General features: G+C 44.6%; 1 protein-coding gene across 7 annotated transcripts; it reads right to left on the reverse strand.

The window, feature by feature from the left end:
• Nucleotides 1-1,560: 1,560 nt before the first annotated feature.
• Nucleotides 1,561-26,708, reverse strand: LOC112562640. Of its 7 annotated transcripts, none has more exons than XR_003098889.1 (4): nucleotides 26,371-26,708; nucleotides 25,306-25,453; nucleotides 9,050-9,296; nucleotides 1,561-3,971 (listed from the first exon to the last, which is right to left on the reverse strand). XR_003098889.1 is itself a non-coding variant. In XM_025236015.1 (4 exons), the coding sequence occupies exons 1-3, from the start codon at nucleotides 25,992-25,994 to the stop codon at nucleotides 9,052-9,054; spliced, it is 438 nt and encodes a 145-aa protein (XP_025091800.1). In that variant the 5' UTR covers nucleotides 25,995-26,070; the 3' UTR covers nucleotides 1,561-3,971; nucleotides 9,050-9,051. The 7 variants fall into 7 exon arrangements, 6 of the variants coding, with proteins under 6 accessions (XP_025091800.1, XP_025091796.1, XP_025091798.1 ...); XM_025236015.1 differs by lacking the exon at nucleotides 26,371-26,708 and adding an exon at nucleotides 25,950-26,070; XM_025236011.1 differs by lacking the exons at nucleotides 25,306-25,453; nucleotides 26,371-26,708 and adding exons at nucleotides 17,525-17,654; nucleotides 17,939-18,181.

The following is a 26,708-nucleotide window of genomic DNA, read 5'->3' on the forward strand; positions in this document are numbered from 1 at the left end:
ATGAATGACACGTGGAACGAATGAGTTGCGGTGACGGTTCGTTCTGCATACAAGCATCGCATACCTGCGACCAGACCGCAAGAGTGAGAATTCACATGCCAACACATGATCAGGAATAGTGAGAATACGGTGTCACCTGCACTCTACAGTGATGTTCAGACGAGATAATAATACAACACAACAACAGCTGAATTTAAAAATAAGTATATTTTGAAAAGAAAAAATTTTCAACCACAAATAATTAAAATATTGTTTGACATCCTCATTCTCAGCGTGCCAGAAAAGTCGGGTGGACCTTAGCCTTATCATCGACTCATCACAGAGCATCGGAGAGAGCAACTTCCCCATCGGCATGGACTTCGCTTTCGTCACTTTCATCGATATTGTCTGCACTGACGATTCCTTCGTCTTCGAGTGAGAACTTTACCCTAGATATCACCCTTATTTCTCTGTCAGATTAAATGTCAGCCTAGGTCTTTTATTGTCCTCTCTTAAATATCTTTATTGCCAGCAAGTATGATAACTCCAAGGACCTGCGAGGGTCTCTCCAGGCGATAAAGGTGCTCTACATCCAGTACATATACACTGGCCAGTGATGGAAGGCACTTGACTGTGGGATAGGACAACACTGAGGGCTAGGGCTGGAGGAGACTAACTTGGTAACTTCATTGTTAATGTCTTTTGTAGTATCAGCCCCACTGCGAGTGATGCCCATGACCTACCGACAGTAACGACAGCCATCACAACATCTCAAATCTGGCAACCTTCTTTTCTCTACTTTTGTCACCACCAGCCTTCTGTGGCCCGATGCGAGTTTTCCAAGAGACAAGGATGTGCGCGAGAGAGAGAGGGAGAGAGTGAGCAATCTCTGTAAATGATTCACAGCAACATCCAGACATCCCTTGGCTTTGAGTCAGGCTGCACACAGACTCGGCAGACAGCACTTTGATTGAACACAGAAGATGGTAGCGAAGCGAACTGGTTGTTAGTGTGATGCAAAATACGATGACCACGAGGACAGCGTTCACTACTTTCTCACTGAGATGTGTTCTCACTTTTTTTATAACCAAAACTATTCTCTTCTTGTAATGAACCACACATGAACAAAATGCTCAAGTTTTTGTTTTTATCTCGGGACGTCTGTCTGTAAAATAACAATACATGAAATATAAATGAAGATTTATATAGCAAATTTTCTCACTCCTTTGGAGCATACTCACTGCGCTTACAACAAGAATGAAACGTGCACAACATGGACAGCATACGAAGGACTGAAGAATAAATAACAGTACTGACGACGAATAGAAGACAAGTATAGAAAACACAAAGAGGTACCGAGTAACAACAACTAAGAAATGTCTGAAACGTGTGTGTAATGTTTTCGGAAGTGTAAAGCAGTAGAAGAACGATTGGTGAGTGTTCCGTTGTTGATCGTGTGATGCAGTTTTGGGAGCATTATTAGGAGTGATGTCATGATAGTATCCAGTGTGAGCACACAATTACACTTCCAGGCATCGCACGTGATCAATCATGGTAGTCATGACACAATTATGGCACATCAAAAGTCACGATATTTTTATGTACACGAATATTAACAGTTTTCTGTTTGAACTGACATTGCCATTTGCAAATCTTCACATGTGCACACACGTATATATATATAAATATCCACATATCCACTCAAACTTGCTTACAAGCACAAAGGCGCTAATACGCAGACACGCTACTTTTCCCACATACCCCATTCACTCTCTCTCACACACACACACACACAAACACACCCACATGCACTCTCTCGCGCGTACACACTCCACCCACATGCACTCTCTTCCGGATGCACAAAGCAAGCACACATACACTGCAGTCACTCATGAATACGCACTCACGCGCGGGCGCACACAGCCCGCGCTCGAATTCAGTCGCACCCCTATAACCCACATAGGAGCAGTTACGGATGCCACCCGGCGGGCACGACCTGCAGCACCGCATTTCAGACTTTTGAATCTGACCCGCGGGATGCAACCTCGACCTACACTCCAGCGCCCTCTTGCAATCACTCTAGCACAAAACCAGCATCTACACCTCAGCCTGCAAGAAATACAGCCTTGTACTGCACGTGGCACGTGGCCATTTCTTCTGCGAGTCACGTGACACCCTGTTTTTCGCAGACATCATGTATGTAATGTTCATGACAAAACAACAAAAAAAATTAAAAAAAAACTTAGCACAACGATGTGCCACTCCAGCGTGACCATCTTTACAATTTTGCACCGAGTGTAATGTACATCATACAAATGCTCGGCCTTTGTTCAGCGTCCACGGTGTCTATCAACATTTTCGGGCGTTTCATAATGGCGACTCTTTTCCTCTCGCCCCTGGTCGACTGTGGGTGGAGTACTGTTTCAGCTGTTTCGAAGAAATATGCTTCAGCTCTGAGGTGGTTTCTCCTCTTTTCAACCTCTGTGGTGATCGGAGTAGCAGCGACAGAATTGCCAGGACTGCTGCGCATGCGTGATCTTCGACCAGCGGAAGCGGACAGTCTGTATCACGTGACTCGTGCGCACAGACGACATTTGCTTCGTCCCTGTCATGCACGATGTGGCGATGTTACTCGCCAGATAAACTGAGCACAGTGGAATAGGGATCAGGGGTTAACGTTAACTGGTCAGAGAAACTGCTTGCTACCCGGGTAGCGTAACGGGAATTCCCGAAGAAAGGGTGGCGCTGTACACGTGTACAGCCGAAGTCGCAAGCTTGAAGCCTACAAGAAAACTTACGAACATGAAAAGAAGAACCGGAGACAGTGAGCAAGAAGTTTTGCAGTCATTTGTATCAACGTTTGCCAAACTGTAATCGGCAAAGAACCAAAATATCTACCGTGAGACTTTCACTGTCTCCTACTTGCCACTAACATCTACTCTCTTGATTATCACTGTCAAATGTCTAGTCTCCTGATTATCACTGTTTGCAACATCTAGTCTCTTTATTAGCACCGATATCTACCTTCCTGATTAGCGTCGTGTAATTATTACCAGCGTCTATCACGGACTCTTCATCGCCGCTATCTAACTTTTAATCATCCGAAACTCACAATCATCTACTCTTCTCTCATCTACTCTCCTGTGTAACATCTGTACTTCTCCGTCTCTCCTCTTAACCTCGAGTGTCTGAGTTTCAGCCTCTTGTTCTCCACATCCAGTCTTTTGGTGTCTGTCAGGCATCTAGCATCCGTGCAGTGACCTTTGATCCTATATCCTGACATTCAGTCCTGCCCTCGACACTGTACACACCCAGCTCGTGTTCCTCCCTAGTTCCACGGAAGGAGAGTCCTCTGCAGGCGAAGGGTAAGGGGTTCATTTCTTACCAAGTGTGGGAGTGTTCGGCCACCTCAGTGTGGCAGAGTGTTCAGGGTGCACGCGTTCTTCCTGGTAAGGGGTGTGGTTGGGCAGGGAGACAAGGGTGGAGTAGGAAGCGCTCACTTACAAGCGTCAGACGGGAGAAAACAAAAAAAGCTACAATTGCCTGCCATAGGGCCGCCTCAAAGTGTAAGGGAGCCGCCGCCTGTAACACCTTGCGCACGCGCACTCGCACTGTGTCCGCCACTCGACTGATCACGTGAGAGGGTGTGTGTCATGACATGACGTGACGTAGAGTGACGCGGCGCCCAGGACAGAACGAATGTCGCCACACAAAGCCTCTGCGTCACGCCTAGTTGTTGTAGTTGTGCTTGGTGTAGTCGCAGTAGCACCCGAGCTTGAATTTCTGGAACATGACGCCGCGCCCTTTGATCTTCACGCGGCGGTACTGGCTGTGCGCCCGGCACAGGCCCGTCGTCGAGTTGCGTCTGGGGTTTCTATCCTTGCAATGGGGGCCACATTCATTGCAGCGTGTCTGCAGGATGAAGACAGGCTGGCGGTTGAAGTCCACCGTCAGCTCCGCCACCGAGGGACAGTACTTCTCTATAGCCTCGTCTGCAGACACATGCACAACGTAGTGATGTTAGAATAGTTCACATGTATAAGTTGGATAACATACCGACATATATATATATGGGTTTGGGTCGGATCAGACCTATAGGTTGGAGCAAAACCTGATATATCTGGAACACTAGGTTGACACATTGTCAGGTTGAACTATCATAACGACATTTTTGTGACGTTAGTTCGACTCACAGTGTTAGGTTAGATCATAGACTGACATATCTGGTTCACTGGGTTAACTACCAAATTTTAGGCTGGATCATAAGAAAATTGGGACATAGAGTCGGATCAGACAGATACGTTGGAACAAAAGCTGACGTAATTTGGACGTTAGGTTGGCTAACACACGTGACTGGACACTTTTGTGAAGTGGTTATGCTCAAATGTGTTAGGTTGTCTCTTACTTTGACATGCTTGGTACACTGGGTTGACACGCACGTTTTAGGTTAGATCATTAACATGAAATATTCGGGACACTAACTTGGATCACACGTGAAGTTGGATGATAATATTGATATATGTGTGATTACTTTATAGCATTAGCATTTACAGCTTAGTACACGTTGCGGTGGATCGTCTATTTATATATTTGATTAGGTTGGTTCATGCATTAAGTTGCATTATCGTTTCATGTCATAAAAGATTGTTAAATTTGATTTTATACGGACGTTTTTGTGGCATTAAGTTATCAAATTAAAAATGGACGCTGTTGCAATATGGCCTATGGATACCTCTATGTATGTGGGAGAAAAAAAAATATATTCTTTGCTTACTTTACGCAACACCAGAGCAATCGTCATGGCACACCTGTAAGGCTCATGGCCAAAAAGCGGGCCTGTTAAGTACAACTTCAAATGGTCTGTAAAAACTGCACAGCATATCTGTTACTCAAATTAGCCATGTATTGTGCTTGCAGAGCGGGGTAGGTGGGGATTGGTGTTCGACACCGAGCCAGTAACAAAGGCAATATCACGGCAAGGCAGCCAGCCATGTAAATAGATGCCATATGCAGAACAAGAAGAGTATGCACGAGACGAAAGGTGAAACCAGGGCAGCCAACCCTAACTGTCTGTGACATCCAGTCAAATGTATCGCATGCCTTAGTCCACTCGACCCTGTCATGACCATAACGCCCCATGTATACATCGTCCTAACACCGAAAGTCGAATCGTCCCAGGCCCAAAAGACGAATCGATTACCGATGACAGGAGTAGTTGTTAACATCAAATATTAGCCCCATCTTAATAGACACAAATGGCCGCTTTGCGATACACATTCTGAGAACAAATCTCACAATGGCGCAAACACGAGATTTTCTCGTAAATCCTTTGTCATCATTGTTCTTTACCTTGGAGATTCGTATTAAATCCGTATGCAAACATTTGGTTAGCATGAAACAGGTATTATTGTTCTGGCATTCTTTCAGCCGGACCGACTCAACTCAAACGGAATATTAGGGATTTGGGGCGGGTTATTATCTCCCTTACAAGAATAGGAAGACGCATTTACGTCCCTTACGTTTGTAACTTTCCGGTCCCACCGAGCGTTTTAAGACGGACAAAATTTGTGTGAGACCTCTTTGATTTGATAGCTACTAGGAACTAGAGGGATGAGGCGTTTTTGTATCTACTTGTTATTCTGATATGTGTAAACAAGGATATTCAAAGCTTGCATCTTACTACCTACATTCTGACTTTATGGCAAGACCTCTGGAACACCCTCCATCAAAATAAATTATTCGCCACTCTTCCCTGTCTTTCTGACCGCCCACCTTTGTGTCACACCACAAGGCGGGAGGAGGTGGTCCTCACAAGACTAAAGATAGGACACACGTATGCCACGCAAGGATACCTCTTGCGAGGGAAGCAACCACCAGGTTGCCCCTGGTGTAAGGGACATCTCAACGTTCTACACTTTCTAATAACATGTCCAGAGCTCCAGACCATCCGACGACAGTGTTTTACAATAAACTCAGTATACATCTTATTTAGGTCCGTCCCATCGGCAGCTATTTGTGGTTTTTTAAAAAAGATAGGACTCTTTCATCAAATATAATTTTTCACAGTTTGATATAGCTCATTTAATTTCTGGGGTGTTGGTGGCCTTTTTGGGCTCCACCACCCTTTTTACACCACCTTTTTTCTTTAACATTTAGTTCATTTATTATCCTGATTTGTTTTTAAGATTAATAACTAGAGAACTATCTTGAAACTTTTAAACTTTTAAACGCAAAAATCCCTTTTATTGCCATGATATAGCCTTAGTTGCTGGCATGGCATAAAATTCCAAAAAACAAACAAACTTGCATCTGATTTTCCTTGTGTTGTCTTTCTCATGTTTCAGAGGATATAACTGATATTGAGATTGCATGTTCTGTTCAGCTTTCCATCTGTTTACTTTTTCAGGCTTGCTTGGTAACAGTAAACAAAGTAACTCCAACATATCAATGTTTGTTGTTGTCTGTACAAACTTTATTCACTATTTCATGTGAATAAAATGTATAAGCACACATGCACATGAAAAACATGTATACCATGAAACAAAACTAGTATTTTAGCATGCTAATATAGATGAGTCTTGGTTCAGTGGAGAATACAGCTTTCTCAGTACATTATGGACTTCCTCGTCTGTACAATACTGAAATACCTCTGTCAGCTTTGTGGGCCTTAAACACAGTCGTGCACTATATTACACTTTCACCATGTGATGAAAGAGATATTACACTCATGCCAATCTTAAGCAGAATACCCACATACCCCTGCATAAAAAAATTCACTAAAATGAGCAAAACAGACTTAAAAGTTATTAGAAATCAAACAGAAAAATTATCTCAACATATGCTAAATTACCATTTATTTCTGACGAAAGTGTCGCAGGCCTTGCTTCGCTTACCTGCAGAAAAACATATTTCCTAATAATAATAAGAAGAAGAGGTATAATTTATCATGCCCTTTACCACCCATTTAAAGCGAGCTAAGTGCGCTTTCCAAAAATACTGCTACAACACAAAATGTAATATCATTGTAAATACTTTGACTGATATATAGTTGATTCATGATAAAGCAGATCCATGATGTGAGGTCAGCAAAATAAATACTTAATAAATCCGTAATTTTACAAAGGGCATCAAAGCTGCCCTGTCACACTCAGGTCAAAGAAGGTTGGTGGCTATGGCTTTAACTGAAAAAAATCGACAGTCAAGTAGCAGGTTTAAAAGTTGCAGAGGAAAGAGCCCCATATGCATTGAAACAGTTCAATATAAGGTTGAAGTACAGGAAAACATAGGAAACTAAACTTTAAAAAATAATACAGATGACTGCACAAGAAAGAAAAACTCAGAGCCAGCCTCCCACCTACTAATCGAGTCAGGCAAAGGGACATCCTTGAACTATTATGCTTTAAATTTTGTAAATATTAATTAGCCTTAACAGAACAAAGCTAGCTTAGTGGCTTCATATCAAAACTACTTCTCTGATGCTGGCCAGTGAATGTCAGTTAACAGCCAACATTATCAGGCAGATAATCAAGTTTTTATCACAAAATGAATCGTAAACTCACCACTGAAGTCTGGCAGCAAACAGTGAAGGTATTGTCGGGTATCTTTTCCTGGGAACCGCTCTCATTAAGAGCGCAGAACAAAGGGAACTGTTTCATGTGTAAATAAGCTTCTTCAACACCAGTTTTATTCTCGCCTTTAACAGATTTTCCACCGTCTGGTCTGCCGAGAATCGATGGAGAGAAATCTTCTTCCCATCTACAACCACACCACCAGTGTTCTGACAGACACAGTAGCAGTGGTCGCTGTTCTGACTGTTTTTATTTGTTTATTGTTTTTGTAAGCCCGTGTTCACATCACTTTTCCTTAGTACGTCAACACGCCGTAGGGCCCGGAAGATGCAAATAAACAAACAAATCTCCACATACGAGAGATGGAAAGGGACAATAACTATGTGAAACTAGCTCCGCCGAACCACTCGAACAGCCGGGGTGACAAGGTTTTCAAAAATGACCGTTCTCCGCTCATTGTAGTCTCTTTTCTTCTCACATCAGTCGACTGTGCTTCATTAACCACCTTTTGCAGAAGTCACGTGTTTATAAAAATACGATTCTTGTGACCGACTATTCGTGCTTTTGTAAGACTTTTTATAGAAAAAATGTTTAAAAACAATAACTAGTGCATTTTAAGGCAGCGGCTTTGTCTACCCTGGTACATGTGTATTGATCCATTACACTTACCTTAGTTGCCCTACAAATCTTCAGTCAAGCGTAACAATGGCAGAATAAGCAAGCAAGACCGAAAACGACAAAGAAAGGCATTAGAATGTGATTTTTAAGAGCTTTATATTAAATATTGAAATAAATGATCTTCAGTCTATAGGTGTTTGAAGTCATGGTTCGTGGAATGAAAGCAGACTGATCGATTTTCTTACTACGACCTTCTCAGTCACGACCGGACTCGGGTGGATTATAGCAAGTCTTATTAGGGAGGGTTTACTCCATCTAGTTAGGTTATCTTGTGCACGTTAGTATAAATAGTTTGGTTCACATGAGTATCAAGACACAAATACAGGGGGTAAAATTACGAACGAACACACACACACACTTTCTCTCACACGTAAACACGCGCGCGCATGTATGCACACGTGTACAGATGCACAAAAAGAATGTGAGACAGGACACATAAGGACTGGTTCTTGCCATTACACCTTAAGTATAAACACATCTCAATTAAACATACAGAACAACACGGCTGACCGAGTCCTCACACCAGCAAACCCTGACAACACGGTAGAGTCCTCCCGGAGAGAAAGCATGACGTAATGGGAAAGCTATGCGTTGTGAAAAGGTGGAGAGAGGGAGCGGCGGCGGAGGAGGAGGAGGTAGTATGAGGAAGCGGGTGCATTTTGGGAACGCGACAGAATCGTGGGAAAGCCCTAAGGGGTGGGGGAAAGCGATAGGAAGGGAAGGGCAATGTTAGAAGGCGGTAGATGTGGAGGCGTTGTGGGAAAATGCAGGAGTGCGCGGTGTCATGACAACGCAAGGTGCTGTGCAGCGGCGCATGTACATACCTCTAGGTGGTTTGTGGCAGCTGCTGTTCTTGATGATCCAGGTGAAGTTGGGAGAGTCGTTGTACAACTTGCCGTCTTCCATTACTAGGTGCAGCACTTCCTTCAACTGCAGCAGGCTGGTGTCGATGCCATCCACGAAAAGCTTCTTGGGCTCGACACTGGAAGGCCACAGCACGACGATCAGGACCAGCAGAAGACAGCCCTGCACACGGCCCCCCGAAAGGGTCAGGGAGGCCACGGTGCAATCCTGCACACAGAGAAAGCTAGTGACAATAAGAAATGGCAGGACAAGCATTCCCTCACAGGAAACGTAGCAGGTTTTCATCAAAAAAAAAAAAAAAAAAAAAAATGAAAACGATGACCGCTGGGTATCACTGCGCATGTCAGAGAGTAATGAGGGGAAATTACAACTGAAGTGAGACCTCTGCATGTCCCGAACAGATCCGTACCATTGTAGGTGTCTATATTCTGAGTTCGATTTAGTTCACTGTCACATATTTTACCAACAAGGAAGAAATATATCGGTTGGGGCAGCTCTGATAAACGAACCGGTAAAACGGTTTGAGTAGGTTTACGTTTAGCTCCATAAAATACGGGGTTTTAGCCGCTGTCTGCGGGTACTCCATTTAACCACCTCGGATAGGGTAACAGGCTGGGTAACCACATTTTGACAGCTCGTCAACATCTGTTCATCAACACATGTTCAACACAGATTTATCGCACGTCAACAGTCGTGACGTGGACACGTGACCCTCCTACTCCTTCCAAGGGACAAGCAAAGTTAAATGGTACGTTTGGCTTAAATGATAGAAACTCACTTTCTGAATCATGCTCCATCAAATTTCAGGTTACAGAGGAATCATTTACTGACAACCGTGTCTAAAACACAACTTCGGACGGCGCATGAATGCCGCCATGTTTGCGGACTCCTTCGTGAAAGAAAAAAGAAAACAAACGGACTCCAATCCGTGACGTAGGTGGACCCACTGGACAAGAAAAGTGTCGAGCGATGCTGGGATGCTGTTAGTAATCTTGCTCACTAGCCAGTGCAACCTTGGTTTCTAGCTAACACAGGAAGCGCTTGCAGTCTGGGGAAAGGCAGAATTTGCGGGACTTGACATAATTGCCTCCTACTACTTTGCCCTACAATCTAAATAAAGAAGTATGTATAAATAAATGTGTAGATAGTCCCTCGTGATTGCGCCGTGTACTGTAAATGTCATCCATTCAATCTCTCCAGCCAGCCGTCAAGTCCTATCTACCCCAGCACTTAGTGTAACCTAATATACCGTGCGGCACGAGGTGGATCCAGCGCCTGTCCCCGCTAATAACTAAAAACTCTTAATCTGTGCGTTGGGCCTCCTGCAGCGATACCGCAACGGTGATTTGTATTTGTTTAGACAGAATCAGCTAGAGCTAGAGTTTATAATTTACTCTGGAAACAGTCTATTCGTCCCGACACCCTCAGTAAGGTGTCTTCCAGTGTCCCCAGTGTTCCAGTGTTCAGATGTCCCCAGTTCAAGACTTTTGCTGGCACCGGTACGTACTTGCATATAATAATAAATAATAATAAATACAAAATTTGTAAAGCGCATGCTCACACTCCTAAGAAGCATGCTGTTAGCGCCTAAGAACAACAACAAAACATGGACATCACGGAAGGACAGGAAAACAAACAAGTACAGCTAAATATATCATCTGACTAAGGTTACGACCCGAAACTGCGATGGTCCACCCCATTGTGAAGGACAAGGCTGGGTAGAACTATTAGACCGTAGCGAGTAAAACACAAACATGAAAAGTAAACACAAACATGCAAAGTAAACACAAACATACAAAGTAAACATAAACATCCAAATGCACCCAGTTCCGGACAGGAGTTTAGTCAGAACAGCACAAGTGCAACACTACTAAAGAGAATCTTTGCAGAGAAGAAAGTAACTTGCAGGACAGCCGAGACGACAGACAATCGAGGAACACGAGATGCATTACAGTAATTAAGAAGAGCTTGGAAAAAAGAAAAAAAAGCCGCTCAAGTTACCATGGCTGCCCACGATTTGCTCTTATCCAGACCGTGGATGCTGTTGCACTGCTGGCCTCGCGTGACAAACACAAATGATGTTGATGAGGACCATCGTCCCCGTGGCTTTGCCCTCGTCTGGCGAATGAAAGCGCACCTGAGCACGTCACTCAAGGTCAGGCAATTCGACACTAGTGGCTCGCAGGTAGGAGACAGACAGACATGGCGAGCTTCGCCCTTGTGGCGGGTGGAGTGAGCGGGTTTCCAGTGGGGAAGGGCTGGGGTGGAGGACGGCGGGGTTCAAAGGGACTGTTCGCAGAGTGAGGTTGTGCGTGTGAGAGAAATTCCTGGACACAATGTCTGGAGGGCAGCGGAGAAATGTGATAGGTCAGGATTACCTACTGTCACAATTAGCACTTCTTGCAGACGCGTAGTTGGCGCCACAGTGCGGGACTTTTTTCACTACGCGCGCACGAGCACACACACACACATCCACAGGCACACATACACAAACACATCCACAGGCACACATGTTATAACACACACGCACACATGCACAGGCACACATATTATATAACACACACAGGCACACACACGCACACACAGAGTGATGCCTGTAGAGAGAAGGTAGGCACGCATGCGTGCGTGCAGTATCATATTTATAAGCAGCAGCCAAACAAATATTTTCACTACGCGCTCGTGTATATATATACAGATACAAACAAACATGTTCATGCATACATAAACACACATTCAGTACCTCGCAGTCATCTAGAAATATACAGTCTGTACCTACAGTTAGTAATGAAAACTATGTGTATGTATATAGATAAAATCAAAGCGTACCTGCAATTTTCAGCAATCATACATACACAACCGAACTGTACCTGTGGTACAAATGGATCACAGACATATGCAATCAAACTGTAATTGCTATACTAAGCAGTTCATATATCAGGGCATAGCATTGGAAAACTTGAGTTCCGCTTACAGGGTCGGGGTCCAGGGGCCGACGTACCCCTGGTGGGGTGTAGGGGCAAAACCCCTACTGGGGGGTCAGCTGAAAGATTTTCAGTTTTTGAAGCATTAATTTCACCCTTTTCCTGCAACGTTTTGCAAATATTTCATTCACAATAACATTAACAAGACACACACACACATGTATACCAAACATAAATCCATTGGGACCAATGAAACACACACACACAAATTATACTTATATAATTATTTACTTGCTGTCAATAAAACTAGCAGGAATTGTCACAATATCAGCTTGCGTTGGTTTTTTTTTCTATGCACTGTCAAAACTAAAGAATGAAGACAGCTTTGTTTTGCTTTGCTTTGGTTTGTCTGCGACAACTGTCACAATGTTCAACTACTTGTCAGCGTTGAATATCCTCCCCAGCACCCTTCTGGCTGCTGACAACATTCACTCCTTGTTAGCATCTTCATTATCCTTGACACTTTACTAGGCTGTCAATAAAAACTAGCAGGAATTGTCACAATATCAGTTTGCATTGTTTTCTTTTCTATGCACAGTCAAATCTAAAGAATGAAGACAGCTTTGCTTGCTTCTTTGGTTTGTCTGCGACAACTGCCACATCAACTAATTGGTCAGATATATCCTCCCCAGCATCCTCCTGGCTGTTGACACATTATCTTGACAGCATCTGCTTCTGGCCGTTGACAACCCTTTCTTGGTCAGGATTGTCATTCTGGCTGTTTGTTTTCTGCTTCTTGCTAGATTTTCTTTCGAGCACTGCTTCATCCAGTATTTTCCTTTTTTCTTTGCTTTAGACGGCAGTTTCTGATCACATCACAATATGCCTTGCCCACTGCTGCGAGTTTTTTAATGCAATGATCGTAGCACAAGATCATAATCTTGGTCTGTTTTCCTTTCTTCCCCTCCTTTTCCGACACGGTAACACTGTATTCTTTTTCAAGCCATTCCCAATTCCACGAATAACGGGAACCCTTATCGCTGAATAGCTCACCGCGCCGTACGATGTCAGATCTTGCCATCGTCGAACGTACCACAAGCTTTTTTCTTTGTACTCGCAAATGCCGCGCAGCGTAAGAACTGACTAAAGCCAACACGTGTGGCGCGCAAAGGAAGTAACACAAAATGCAAGAATCGGAGACCGTTTGGGAACCGGAGACCGTTTGAGTACAAAATGTGCTACTGACGAGGCGAGCGCGATCGGCGTACGCTACTTCGAAATCGGCGTAAGTCAGAAGTCAAGTCGGCGTAAATGCGCCGAACGGCGTACAATGCTATGCCCTGATATATATATATAAAGAATCTGCGGCACAAAAAGGATCACACACGTAGACAAACTGTTCCTGCAATACTATAAGCACTCATATGGATATATATACACACAAGAATGACATGATTGACCTGTGCGGTCAGAGCACTTGAGTCACCCCCAGCCCTTCTTGACACCACTGCACCCTGTCTGATCGTCTTTGTCGGCTTCCTCTTTGTAGTCTAGGAAGTCGACTAGACACCTGCTCTACTTTTCATCTTCGCTTTGCCGCCTCTTCAGCACCATGCAGCATGGCGGTCTGGCACCCAGTACTTCGTAACTCACGGCTGGCTCAGCAGATGAAAGAAAGAAGATTAGGAGGAGGAGGAGGATCTAGACTTCCTCACTGAAAGAGATGAGGAAGAGGAGGAGGAAGGTGGTGATGATGATGAGAAAGAGGAGGATTTCCTTTTGCTCTCTGCAAAAAAGATAATGAAGAGACTGGCTAAAGAAGCAGCACTACAGGACTGTGAAAGGGCTGGAAGTCCCATAACGAGAACATGAAAGAGGGAGATGTTTTGGGGGGAGTTGAGGGTTGTCACTTTAGATAAACACTTAGCTGCTCGCAGAAGAATGATTGTGGCAGCCTCCGCATGTATCAGCACAAGAGATGGGAGGCTCCCAAGCAGAGGGGTGTGGAATGCTCCTGCCCTCATCCCCTTCTCTCCCAGACTCTTTTTGTGTATCCCCCTGGACAAAGGCAGACGACAAAATCTTGGACCGCGAGTCCGACCAGATTGTGCGAAGTGGCTCATGCTTGGGCGCCGCCTGTTTTCGCCTACGTGAAAAATACGTGGCGCGAACGTATGCACAGTTGCACACACACACATGCAGATGACCAGTTGTACCCGTCCCCTGATGAGTGCTCTTTAAGAGAATGAACAAAAGGACCAAACAGTTGAGCTTCAAAGGCACCAACAGTTTCCTCTGTGAGAGACCAACGGGTCTACCTAAATGGACCAACAGTCTCCGCTATGTGACCGACGGAGTAAACATTGGTCGAACAATACTGTTGCGGAGGATAAAAATGAGAAGAAAAAAGTGCACTACAAATAAAAAATGATACTAATAAAAACTACTGCCTTGGTTGATAACAAGATTTGAGATGATTGGTAGTAATCTTGTTATGAAACAGTACTTCTCAGTTATTTAACACACTGTACCGCGCACTCTCATTCAGACTTTGAAAGTTACCGCGCGCTTAATTTAAAGAATGAGAACTAAACTAATTTATAAGTATCAAATAATAGAATGATTAAGTATCTGAACATTGACATTTTCTGAAATAAAGATCTCTAAAATTAAAAATGAAAGTCAATGCTGACTCATCGCGGAAACTAGAGGCGTCAATCGTCTGCTGGGAATTTTCACATCCACATTAGTCACAGTATTTGTGTCTGCTATATTCAGAGCACGAGAAATAAGAGCGAGCATCTAAAACTGATGCTGCATGTAATTACTAACAATGTTTCGACGATAATTTATTTCGCAGTAAAAACAGACGTTGTTCAAATGCTGCACACTATAACAAAACAGTCTGCATCCAAACCGGAAGAAGTTTGGGATGAAGGTCACGTGCACGCATAATTCTTCAAAATTGTTCATAGTCGTTGGGAGACCTTTGCTCAATGCGCAACTGAGGTCCGAATAACCCGGCCAAAAAACCCGTTACAGCAGCGGTTCTCAACCTTTTACTTGTGACACCCCCCTGACGAACAAAGGTAGGTCCGCGCGCCCCCATTAGCCAGCAATGTAAGCTAATTTCACTAATACCGGTATAAGAAATTTTTTTTAAATGACCACCTTCACACCCCCCTTGTAAGCACGTAAACACAAAAATCAACCGTAGTAAACATGAACGAAATGAACAGACGAAGATGGCGAATTGTGGCGAGCGGGAGGAGGACGAGGAGGAAATTGGTGTTTCATGCCGAGCCAGAAGCTGAGGTTATATCACAGCAAGGCAGCTAGCCCTGTAAACGGATGCCACACGCAGAGTAGGAATGGGGAGCTCATTATGAAAGGTATTTCTTACAGAGGTTGAGGCCGGCCTTGAAAGCCTCGAATCCAGACACAAAAAGAGAGAGAATTACAGACGGTGGGAGAAAGCAGCATTAAGCGAAATCACGGATGTTTTGGAGTGGATAAGCTATCTATCCCTCGCCCTCTGAAAGCCTTGTTCACAAGTTTCAAGCACGTGCTGCGGGTGAGACCATAGACATTGTAGTGTGCACATGCAAGAGTGGATGTACCTAGCCTACGTCACGTGTTGAGAGTCGGATTCACGAATGTTAGCAGAAACTTTTTAAAAAAAATGTTTAATGGTTATGTTCAACTAGAATTCAATCAACATCGGACAGATCTTCCAGAGCATGCGTAAATAAAAATGGATGTGGTCGATCTCTGGCAGAGACGTGACGGGTCACGTGATTTGAGTCAGCGATCCTCGTGTAAGTTCGTCGACGAAGTCTTTGCTGCTGTCGGCCAAGATACAGTTTGTAACTACCATGTTCAGTCGACCAAATTGTGCCGTGTGAGGCGGACCTTAGCAGAGGGCTTTGCACCCTGATCACCGGGATATGACATTTCCATTGTGTGCACGAAGGACTCATCGCCTCCTCTGTATTTCCTGGCCTCAACTGTCACTTCATTGTGCTTAAATGAGGTAAATAAAGAAACAGGAACGCTAGATAAGCACAAAGAACCTTGTTATTCACTATTTTTAACAAGGATGTCTAATATCAGTCTGGAGCTACCGAGAAGACTGAGTAGCATTTATTGAGAAAAACAGGGAAAAGCGTTGTTTCTAATCTCACAAACACAATTTTCTTTGTGTCTCAACTTCCTACCAAAGGTTGAGCAGCCAGAGTTGGAAAACCCAAATTTAAAATACTCGACTGTTGACCAAAGGTCCAATATTGAATAGAGCTTCATCTGGTGATGAATCAGATTATTGCAGTACCACCCAGTTCCACCCTTAGTCATAGAAAACATTGTTTCGCCCAGACCCAGTGGTCAGGCTTTTCCCCTCAACCGAGCATGCACTGAAAACAAGGACAGGCGGACCTTCTAAAGCTTACTTCCCGGTAGGTCTTGTTGTACTAAGGGCCCAAAATAGATTGTGTACAGTACAGCAAAACTACATCCCGATCTTATTACCCTTAAGGGTAGGTCTCACGTAAAATAAAACCGCATGTTTAACACCAACGGGGATTTTGTTCTTTCAAATGCTAGAAAAGCAGCTTTGAAAACTGTTTCGGAACTGTCTTGCCACACTGCAGATGGTTCACCCTGCCTAGGGCAGGAAATGCCCAAGGTTGTATTGCAGCTCTCTCTCTATCCTCATACCGCACATGAGCGCGCGCAAAGGACTTCAGCAACATCACGTAAATCTCACCTGCCTGTGACATTACTGAGTCGTCACGGTACGTCACCACAACCGCCCCTCTCCCCATGGGTGACTTTGAAAGGGTCCTCAAGTCTATGTGCACCCAGAAACACAGGTGAGCATCTTTACATCAAGTTGGTCTACATACAGAGGACTACACCTTTAGACACAAGCCAGCATCACACAAACAGACTTTCAAGATTTAAACATTGTTTACCACCTCAGTGAGGGCGGTGAGGCTGGACGTTCCTCAAAACATTCTGTCACTCTCGATAGCTACGACTTCTATGTGCAATTGTCTTTTATTATCCACAGCTTTGTGTCACACAGTATACTTTGACTGTCAATGGTTACAATGTGTACCGCAAACTGTTTTTGTACCGCACAGTTTAACTGTCAATAGCTACGGCAGCGTACCGCAATACTGCTTTGACCTTTAAGTACCGCACCTCGGCTCTCAGTCGCTGAAGCAGCTTTGGACCGAAATAACCGCCTACCTTAATTTAAATAGCTGCAACAACAGTTATGTACCTCGCACTTTTCATCGGCTTTAACACAGCCACGTGGTACGCACACGCGGTAGTTTCAAAGTACCGGCGGCACCCTACCTCGAACCGTTAGCCGCACTTGCTACAGGGCGCTACTTCATCAAAGCAGAGGATTGTGGGAAAAAGTTCGGTAGCGTGTTGTCGTTATATATACATGTAAGCTCCTTGCACACCTGACCTTAAAGACAGCAAGAAATTCCCAGTGCTTACCATCCGACGACTGCGCCGCTGATTTCTCACACTCGCCATCACTGCTGCTGCAGCTTCTCGCTAGCTCACAGGCGGGTACCCTGGTTTTGTCGGCCTCTCCGCGTCCAAGCACATCTGCTATCTGATCGGACTGGAAGAAGGGGGAGATAAAGGGGAATGTGCAGGTCGGTAATCCCCAATGACGTCAAAATGACGCGACGACGACAACGACGACGACGACTGAAACCCAGCGGCGACCTGTCAACCGGCGGGACACCCCTTTACAGTTGACCTTCAAGACGAAGTCTGCGGCTCGTCACGGTGGCGGCAGACTGAGGTGATCGTCTGGCATCTATTCTCCCCCACCACCACCACCACCACCACCTCACCCACTCACCGACAAACTCGCCCCCACCCCATCCCACCCCTATATACCTTCACTCGAGAAGGAGGATGGCTGCTTCAGCGTCGGCGTGACGTGGAGGCTCGCTGCCTCCCTCCTCTCACCGTTGCTCGGAATCGGCGTCAGGCGATAGTCGTTGTCGCCTTCCGCTTCGCGTTCCGGGCTCCGTGCCGCGCCCGACCTCCGCGCCGACTGGTAGTCGACGTGTCTCGGTTTTTTTGTTGCTTGCAGCAGGATGCGACATGAGAGACGCAGCGTGACTGCCGTGACTGTGGGAACATCGTCTCGTCATGTAGTTCCGCGAGGGTCGTGGGAAATTCCAAATCGCAAGCAACCTGCCGGGGAAGAAAAAAAAAATTCCACCGGGAGAGCTTGAATAGACGAGTCTTAAAAACATTGAGCGAGGAAGATGTGTGGTGGGGGAGGTCTGTACAAGGGATAAGCCAAGCGGAAATCACCCAAGACCGTGGACTACAGACACTTGAAAAACTTTCATTGTTAAGGAGAGGTGGGTGTTGTTTGTTGTTTGGTTGGGTTTTTTTTTAGAGGGGGGGGGAGGGGAGAGAGAGTAAGGAGTTGAGGGAGGGTCTAAGGGGTTTTACATCCTTGTTGCCGTTTTTTTACATTGCGGAAAGAATATTTTTGTATATTACGCAAATTCTAACTTTTTCTGGCCTAACGTCTTATGTGTCAAGGCCAACTGTTACTGTTTACATTATCTACACACACTTGCGTCTTTGCAAGTCAACAATGCTCTATTTTCATTAGCATTTTCATTGCCTCAGTATGTCTTGATGTAGACAGATTGCAGCTCAATCTTTTTCGTCGAACAACCCTTTCTTTACGAAGTCCTCCCCTTAATTAAGAAGTTAACAAAAGACACATATATATCATGAAATAAGCTACAACATTGGTGCTTCTGTCTCCTACCCGGGGAGAGCGAACGCGCGGTCAACCAACGCACCCAGGATGGAATCGAGTTGATGAGATGATCTCAAATGTTGCACCTTGGCTATGATTTGACGAATTCTGTATCATGAGTCACAATACTTTTAACAAATTCCTGCAAGACAAGAATCCAATCACAGAAAATGATCCAGCACTTCAGAAATGGAACAACTGACTGGTGGAGCAGGTCAAAGTTTGCGAAGACTCAAACAGAAAACTGACAGACTGAAGGACAAAGAGGAGAACAAGAGAATTAGGACGAGTTAGTCCCTGTCAGCTGACATTGGTCTCTCAAATCTTTGATGGACATAGGAGGACCTACGAAACTGTATCCAAAGATAGAACTTTTGTTTGTAAACCTCAAAACAACATTTAAAGCCATATTCAGTGTATTTTGTCCCTCAGCAAATAACTTTTGATGCTTACTTTCTGGAATGTTCTGATTCAGTCTCCACAAAATGTACCCAGTTTTATACAAATAGAAACTCCTCAAGGATAAAGCATTCCCTTTTTAAATCGGAACACATAACAGAAGATGAAAAAAAATTGACGTGAACATCTGAGCTATGTTAAATGCAGGAGACATTTATATATTTTTAAAAATTCATACACCCAGTTACAAATCCGTCGAGATCCTCACAGCCGCCTTATAAAAGTCAGGCGCTTGTCAGTTGGAGAAAATAAAATAAACACACAGCACTTAAACAAATCAGGCGAAACACCTACACAGCCCCATCACACAGCAAATAACCAGGTAGTGGCCCCAGGCAGGTAGACTGATTAAAGGTATCGCACACACAGGTAAGTTTCACGCAGAATCCACACCTTCGTTTCTCATTCACTCTCACTTCTCCTGTCTGTCCACTCTCTTCCTCTTTCCCTCTCTTCCTTCTGTTTTTCTCTTTTCTAGTTCGCCATTTTTATTTATCTACCCTCCCCCGTGTATACTCCGTTATATAAACCGGTTCATAAATATAGGCTGCCTAAGGGGGAGAGACACCTGAAGCACGCACTTTCTTCCCATCCTTCACTCGATCCACACCTGTTCATTCTCAGCGGGGCTGTCAGGCTGTCTGGTACCCGTGAACATTGTCCCTATCTCTGGAGAATATAATTAACGATATAGCCTTTAAGACAATAAATCTGTATCCAGTTTCACTGTTACATGACAGTTTAACGTTTAGCGGCGGATAGTACACTTGTACCTGTTGGCTGTTAGATAAATAAAATGTGTCATGCGGTCTAATTGGTTCTGATTGATTGTTGCTATTAGTGAGACACGGCTTCTGATTCTGGTCAAAAGTAACAGTCAAGTCAAGCGTGCTTTTGTTCTCAGCGTAAAATAAAATAATTTCTTTATAAAATACCTTTCAATGTACCTTCCAATATACCTTTCTCGCGTTTACTCTTCTACCTTTAATTTTTATCTTATCCGTGATTTTTAACTTTCATGTTATTTCTTATTATAAATTACTGTTCGTAACAATACTGGCAAATGTAACAAATGTAAAGAAGAACGAAGTATGGAAAGCATGCGAGAAAAGACTATTTGGTATGTGTGCAAAAGATGGCGTCCTCCAGGATGAGAGCTACAATGGCTTCTTGAGCTTTCCGCTCTCATCGAGTCCCCCGAGGATTGACATCGGTGAGTTGGCCCCAAGGACAGGTGGCTTGTCCGGGTTCAGCCGGTGCTAGTTAACATGATGATGATTGATTGATTGATTTATGGGGTAATATTATTTCACCCCAGGAAACACTTACAGTAACACATCTGGAAACCACTTTATAACAACAGACAAGATCCGGGATAGCGGCTTGCCCTCGCTCCATGAATACGGCCCCTGGTCGAGTCGGGCATAAAATGGTCGAGACGCCGTTAAGACGAGCGGATTGCTGGTGGATACATTGATGGTGTGAATAGATCTCTCGAGATGTCCTCCTAACTGTCAATGCATCCCTCAGCCAAATGTTTTCTCAGTAATCTAACAACGATCGACATCAAGGGTCCGTACACCACCAACTTTTTCTCAGAACATCAAGAAGGCTGTCCGTGCACGACAGACAATATTACTTCCAGCATCAAAGGACCGTTGTGTCAAAGCTGAGTAGCATGAATGTGTAATCAGGTCAAGCGTGAGACTGTCAAACCGTCCTTCTCAGGTGTCCAGTTCCCTTTGGCCTGCGACACTAACAATGACAATTTTTTTCTGGTCTAACCAATAAAGTTTTGTAGTCTAGCCATCACGTTTAAACAACTGGTCCAACAAGGATGCGTTCGTTTGCTGGTGGCATTGCATTTTGATGATCCAGGGAAAAGCTGAGAGTCCAAAGGTCGGCCTAATTGTCGGAGTGTTGCAAACGCGCGCGAAAACTGCGTCTTTGTGTCCGGCGTCTGCAGCTGCACCGTGTTTGAGCATGCGCAGAGAGGAAGCTTCCGGTGACCCTCGGTTTACGAACTCGGGCCACGCCAAACACGCGCAGACATCTGCTCTTGCTCACTCACGCGAATAACTCTCTTCACAAAGGATGCCGAGGCCCGCGCGTGCACGTACAAAGATGAACTTGCAACACACCATCCCACCCGACACCCACCGAAGCTGGCGACAGCGGAACCTTCACTCACCGGGCGTTGCGTCTTTCCAACATTTGTTGTTGTTTTTTGTAAAGCACTTTCATCCTGATGATGGTCTAAAGTGCTAGATAAATCAGCTTTATTATTATTTATTATAACGCGAAGCTCTTCTCATGGAGAGTCGCTTAAGTGAGGCATGACATCTTTCTTATGAAAGTGCTGTGTAGGAAGATAGTGTGCTCGGCTGCAGAGCAAAAGCTCTCAGGTTCGAGATTTACTCTGACACTGGCTGATAAAATGTGTTACTCTGTTTCATGATTGGAGGTCAAGATTACAGAAAGAAAGGGTTGGGGTTGGGGTTTCCCCTTTTACAAAAGCATGACCTGGATACTCAGCCACAGCTCGATCACTGTCTCTGTGGCCTCTATAGTCTTAATTGTTATGAAACAGAAACATATCAAAAAGAAAAACAGCTAAACAGCGTGAAAAAAAAATACTTCGAATAAAGTAGTCAAGAAAAGGTATAATCGTAGAGCAAACACACCCGATATCTTCCTGCCATCGCACCCTCTTCCTACCTAATGCCATTTTATGGATTCTTGATGTCACGAGGAGAGGTTCACCCAGTTCCTATGTCCATTGTTCTCTTATCTCTGTCATTTAACTCAGTTATTTCTTCACTTTCTGATAACTGTTGGAGTGTGTGAAGGGGGGAAGAATGTAATTTCCTTCAGAGGCCACTCCCTGTGTACCTGGCTCGCCACTCACGAGACCCAAGCTGTGATGACGGCTGTGCTCGGCCTGTATTTATTTACTCAGCACTTACCACATTTCATGGTGCAGTCCAGGAGGACGATACTCCGCCAACGAATCAGCCTACTCTTCCGATGATAATGTCACACCTGATTGACCAACGCCCACTTTGGTTTCATAACTTTCAGTGTCGTTGGACTCCTGTGCATTCCGGTAAAATATAAACAAATAACAAAAAAATTCAGTTCTCAAACCCGGGTTTAGTAGAGCTGTAAAATCCTGTGTGCACTTACCGCCATGCTTAAGGTCCCCTGCAGCTCCCAGGTGATCTTCGAAGTCTTGTGACAGAGGTGCTGATCAGTGGCATGTGAACTTACACGCCGGTGACCTTTCGTGACAGTCCAGAGCAAAGGTCAGCGTCGTCATCTCAAAGCTTATCAGGTTTGACGACTGTGCAGGCGGTGGTGAGGTCGGACGGCCATAGCTTGCAGGTCGGAGGTGTACATCCTGCACTGTCGGCAGTCGGTACAACAAGGCCCGGAAGTAAAGAAAAGAAGGCAGGAGGTGGTTACAAGAGGAAAGGGGTGGCTGTTACGAGGGGCCAGTTGCACCCGACATCGCTAGCCTCCCCCACTCCCTGTCTCCAACCTTCCACGGCCACCCCCTCCTCCGCCCCCTGTGGACTCGTCTGCATCGTGGTGTTATCAAACGCCGGTCTCCTCCGTAACCCTGCAGCACTTCCCTGCTCCCTGACTCATGTTACATCATATACATCCTCGGGCTGGCGTGACTCCGGGGTCACTTTGTGTTTCATCGTGTTTCAGTCTCATTTTGCATTGTACATCATTAAATTTCATCGTGTTTCTGTCTTGTTTTGTGTCACACACCACGAAGTTTCGTCAAGTCTCGTTTTGCATTTACATTTTATGACCTGAGTGTACAGTTTTGGTGATGAATACTCCAAACACCGCCGACCAGTTGAATTTAGGGGCAGGGGTGTCTCACAGTAGTAAACACTGTAATCAATAACTTGTTTAAATAACAGACACACGCTAGAGGTTTCTTTTCCCCTTTTTTATGGGGTGGGGAGTAGGAGTGGTATCCTCGCTCTATGCAAATGAGTCGACTTCCTGGTTGTTGTTGTTTTTTTCTCTCTCTCTCTCGTCTCTGTTACAGGAACGCCAGCACAGACTGGATGTCAGGGAGGAGGGTACAGGGTAATGCTTTCCTGGAATAATCACGTGACCTTTTCACAAACGCTTCTTACAGGTGCCGATAAGCTGCAGATAGCCATGCACAGGTGAAGACATTTATAAAAGTCACGTGTCCTGGAGGTTAATTAACGGGTAGCTTGAAACTTCAACACAACGCGTGCGAATCTTGAATAAATAGCAAGAGTGCAGTAAGCAGTTGGTGCCCGTGTAAATATTCTGTATATTTATTTTGAATGTGCAGAAGATTTCCCGTACACAAAATATTTGCATTGATTGCAGTAAACATAAATAGTTAAAACACGCACAAATATGTGGACGACCCTTAACGCATAACTCTGGAAAATGCATTGTATCAAACTATCGTCGTTGTTGTCGTCGTCATCATCACCATCACCACCACCAGACACCATCACCGATATTTTGTCTGTGGATCTGAGAGGCAGGTGTGAATCATCCATGTGTGTGTTTAACAGGACTGTGGAGTGTGGGGAGTCTAAGTACTCCTGCATTTGTGTTTCAGGAAAAATGAAATAACACTTCTCTCCTTTTCTCAACATTTGTTTTCTGTACGGAATAAAATTAACTAAGTGTGTGAAAACACGATGTGAAGTACATGTATGATGCAATGATGCACACAATGAAGAGAACGAGTGGGGCTTAGGACTTTAGGAGTTCGCCCTACGTGTCGAATAAACAAAAATTGTTATACTTGAATGGTATACCTCGGTACATTATACACGAAATGCAAGAAAACAATCCAGAGCAATGTGGTCTTTACCTTGATACAATCCATCACTCATACTGACGACTGTGATAGCTACAAATCAACTCAAACTACCGTCATAAAAAGACTAACACCCCTTGAACTAGAAAGTACAATGTTACATCTCATCCCATAGTCCTAGGCATTGGAAAATGTCAGCAGTTAATTCGTCTACTCCAACATTCTAACAAAGCTAAAACGAAAGCTGCTGCTGCTGCGGCGGCGGCGGTGGCGATGGTGGACGTGGTGGTGGTGGTGGTCATCTGATCGACAACGAAGAAAGTTCCTCTCAGCACTTCCGTTGATCCTCACCTCCTACACGTGGCACAAGTGGTGTCAAGTGTGTGTCTTGGAGTCTGTAACATGGGGCATTGATCGTACCTGTCGCTTCGTCTGTACTTTTCTCGCACCTGTTCTTCTTACCTGCCAGGTGTTTCGGGTTTTGCTTCTGTACATTATCGCCGGCATCGGAAAACATAGCCGAATAAAGAAAAAAGAAAGTATCGCTGTGCCCTATAAGGGGCTCCGGCACGACAGACAAACATATCCACCTGTGCCAGGTGTGCCGAAGACAAAGAAAAATCAAAATTATCGCTCGACGTAACCGTTAATGTCAGGTGACTGTGGCCGCCATTTTGAGCTGCACGTTGACCGCAGGTGGGCGTCACCTAACCTCATCTTCTGTATAAGAAGCAACCGTTTCAATTCTCGACATTCTGCGTACAGCACTTCTCTGAGAGTTCTTGCAGACGCCGGTCCGTTGCCTGGTGAGTATGACACTCCCTCACTTGCACCTTTTGCTACACCTTGCTGTAAGGGCTCTGGGGACCCTGAGGTTAGGACATGCGACTGGGCAACAGCAGGGCGCTGTTCAAGACTCACGTGCCCGGGTAACCTGTACTTGAATACAGTAATGGGTATTTGATTGAGCAGGAGAGGTGAAGGCGACGAATGGAAAAGGTAGCAGGCTCGACCTTCCACGTCATGGACTAGACACGATAAACCAGTCACTGCCCCTGTGTTGGTTTTTTTTTTTTTTTTATCTTTCAGATTTCTTACACCTCTTTTTCTTAGCACTTACCAGAAGGTCAAGTATTCGTTATAAGTTTTCAAGCTATGTAACACAGACTTCTGAAATCCAGATCATACCTTTCGGGTTGCCAGACTCTGGAGGTATCAGTCGTTCAAAGACCAGCGCCCGATGGCCAATGCCGAGAGCAGCCTGACTTGACCATGAAACCTGCTGCGATCGCCACCTCACGTGATGCGGGTCTGGGGCTAGTTGTATCACATGTTCCTAAAATAAAAGAAGCAAATTTAGAAACACGTGTCCTAAATAACTCCTATCCTATTTAAATGCACAAGCACATCTGAAAACTTGTGCTGACCGGAACAAAAGTCTGTTAAAGTGTTATCTTGTTTAAAACTTTTTAATTTAAAACGTTTTGAAATTGTTCTACATTGTGTCTCTATAAAACAGGTTATCTGAATAGATTTAAGGGCTAAAAGTGTATAAAATTCGAAAGGTGTTGTGCAGCTGGCCCCTGTTGACGCAAATCTCTTTTAGCGATCGAGGTGCCCAACCCCTACCCTAGACATGCAGTACGATGTAGAGAGGTACCCTTGTAGCCATGTAGCCATGTCCTAGGTGTGCAGTTCACTGTCGAGGTTACCCTCTAAGCAGTTCGCCAAAGAGATGTGACCTTTGAACTCACACTTGACGTGTGCCCCGTCTGGGCATACAGTTCGGGGTAGAGGTGCCCCTCTAAGCACGCAATACCCAGGTGCCATACCAGAACGCACTTGGCCCCCGAGGCAAGTAGTACCCGGATGTCCATCCAGACAGTAGATTTGACAGTAGATGTGGCAGCTGTTCAGACCAACCCAACACGCACTGGTTGTTTTTATTTCATTTCCCCGGTTGACCTAACCCCCGCTGGAGGTAGAAGCTGTTTATCCTACACGAGTTAAGACACGGTGTAATGTACAACACAAGTACATTATTTGTATATCAGTTTTAAAATACTGAAACATAGAAACGTAGCATGACAACAAGCGCATGATGTTACAGAAGTCTCTTGAAGAGAGAATTTTTTTTTCTAAAAGCGGAACATGTTTCTAGTTCAGAATAATAAGTGAAGTCTACTTCTCTGTGAAGCTCTCTCTGTTTCGGTTCTCTGTCTTTCTAAAATGGAATAAATAACAGTGACTGACCTGAGCTGGTCTCCAGCCAAGATGTAGCACACCCGGCACGAAGCTAGGAGTCCTCTACCCACTGGTAACAATAATTTCGAGCAAGTTAACTATCCTGACCAGTTCGTCCTGAACGAAGAAAAAAGTCTTTGTTAGAGATGCATCGTCTTTTTATATTCCTGCGTGTCGCTAATCTTAACACCACTTTCTTTCCTTCCCACGTTCTTCAGAGCAGATGGTCCTGAGCACAGGAAATGTTTGTGTTACAGATTCACTGCAATATCCTTTGTAATCAACATTTTTCTTTTTTCCCTCATTTTGATTGGTGCCAGTCTGTCACCTCCTTAAAAATTTATTTG

Source organism: Pomacea canaliculata, linkage group LG4 (assembly GCF_003073045.1).
Source record: "Pomacea canaliculata isolate SZHN2017 linkage group LG4, ASM307304v1, whole genome shotgun sequence".
Lineage (NCBI taxonomy): Eukaryota > Metazoa > Mollusca > Gastropoda > Architaenioglossa > Ampullariidae > Pomacea > Pomacea canaliculata.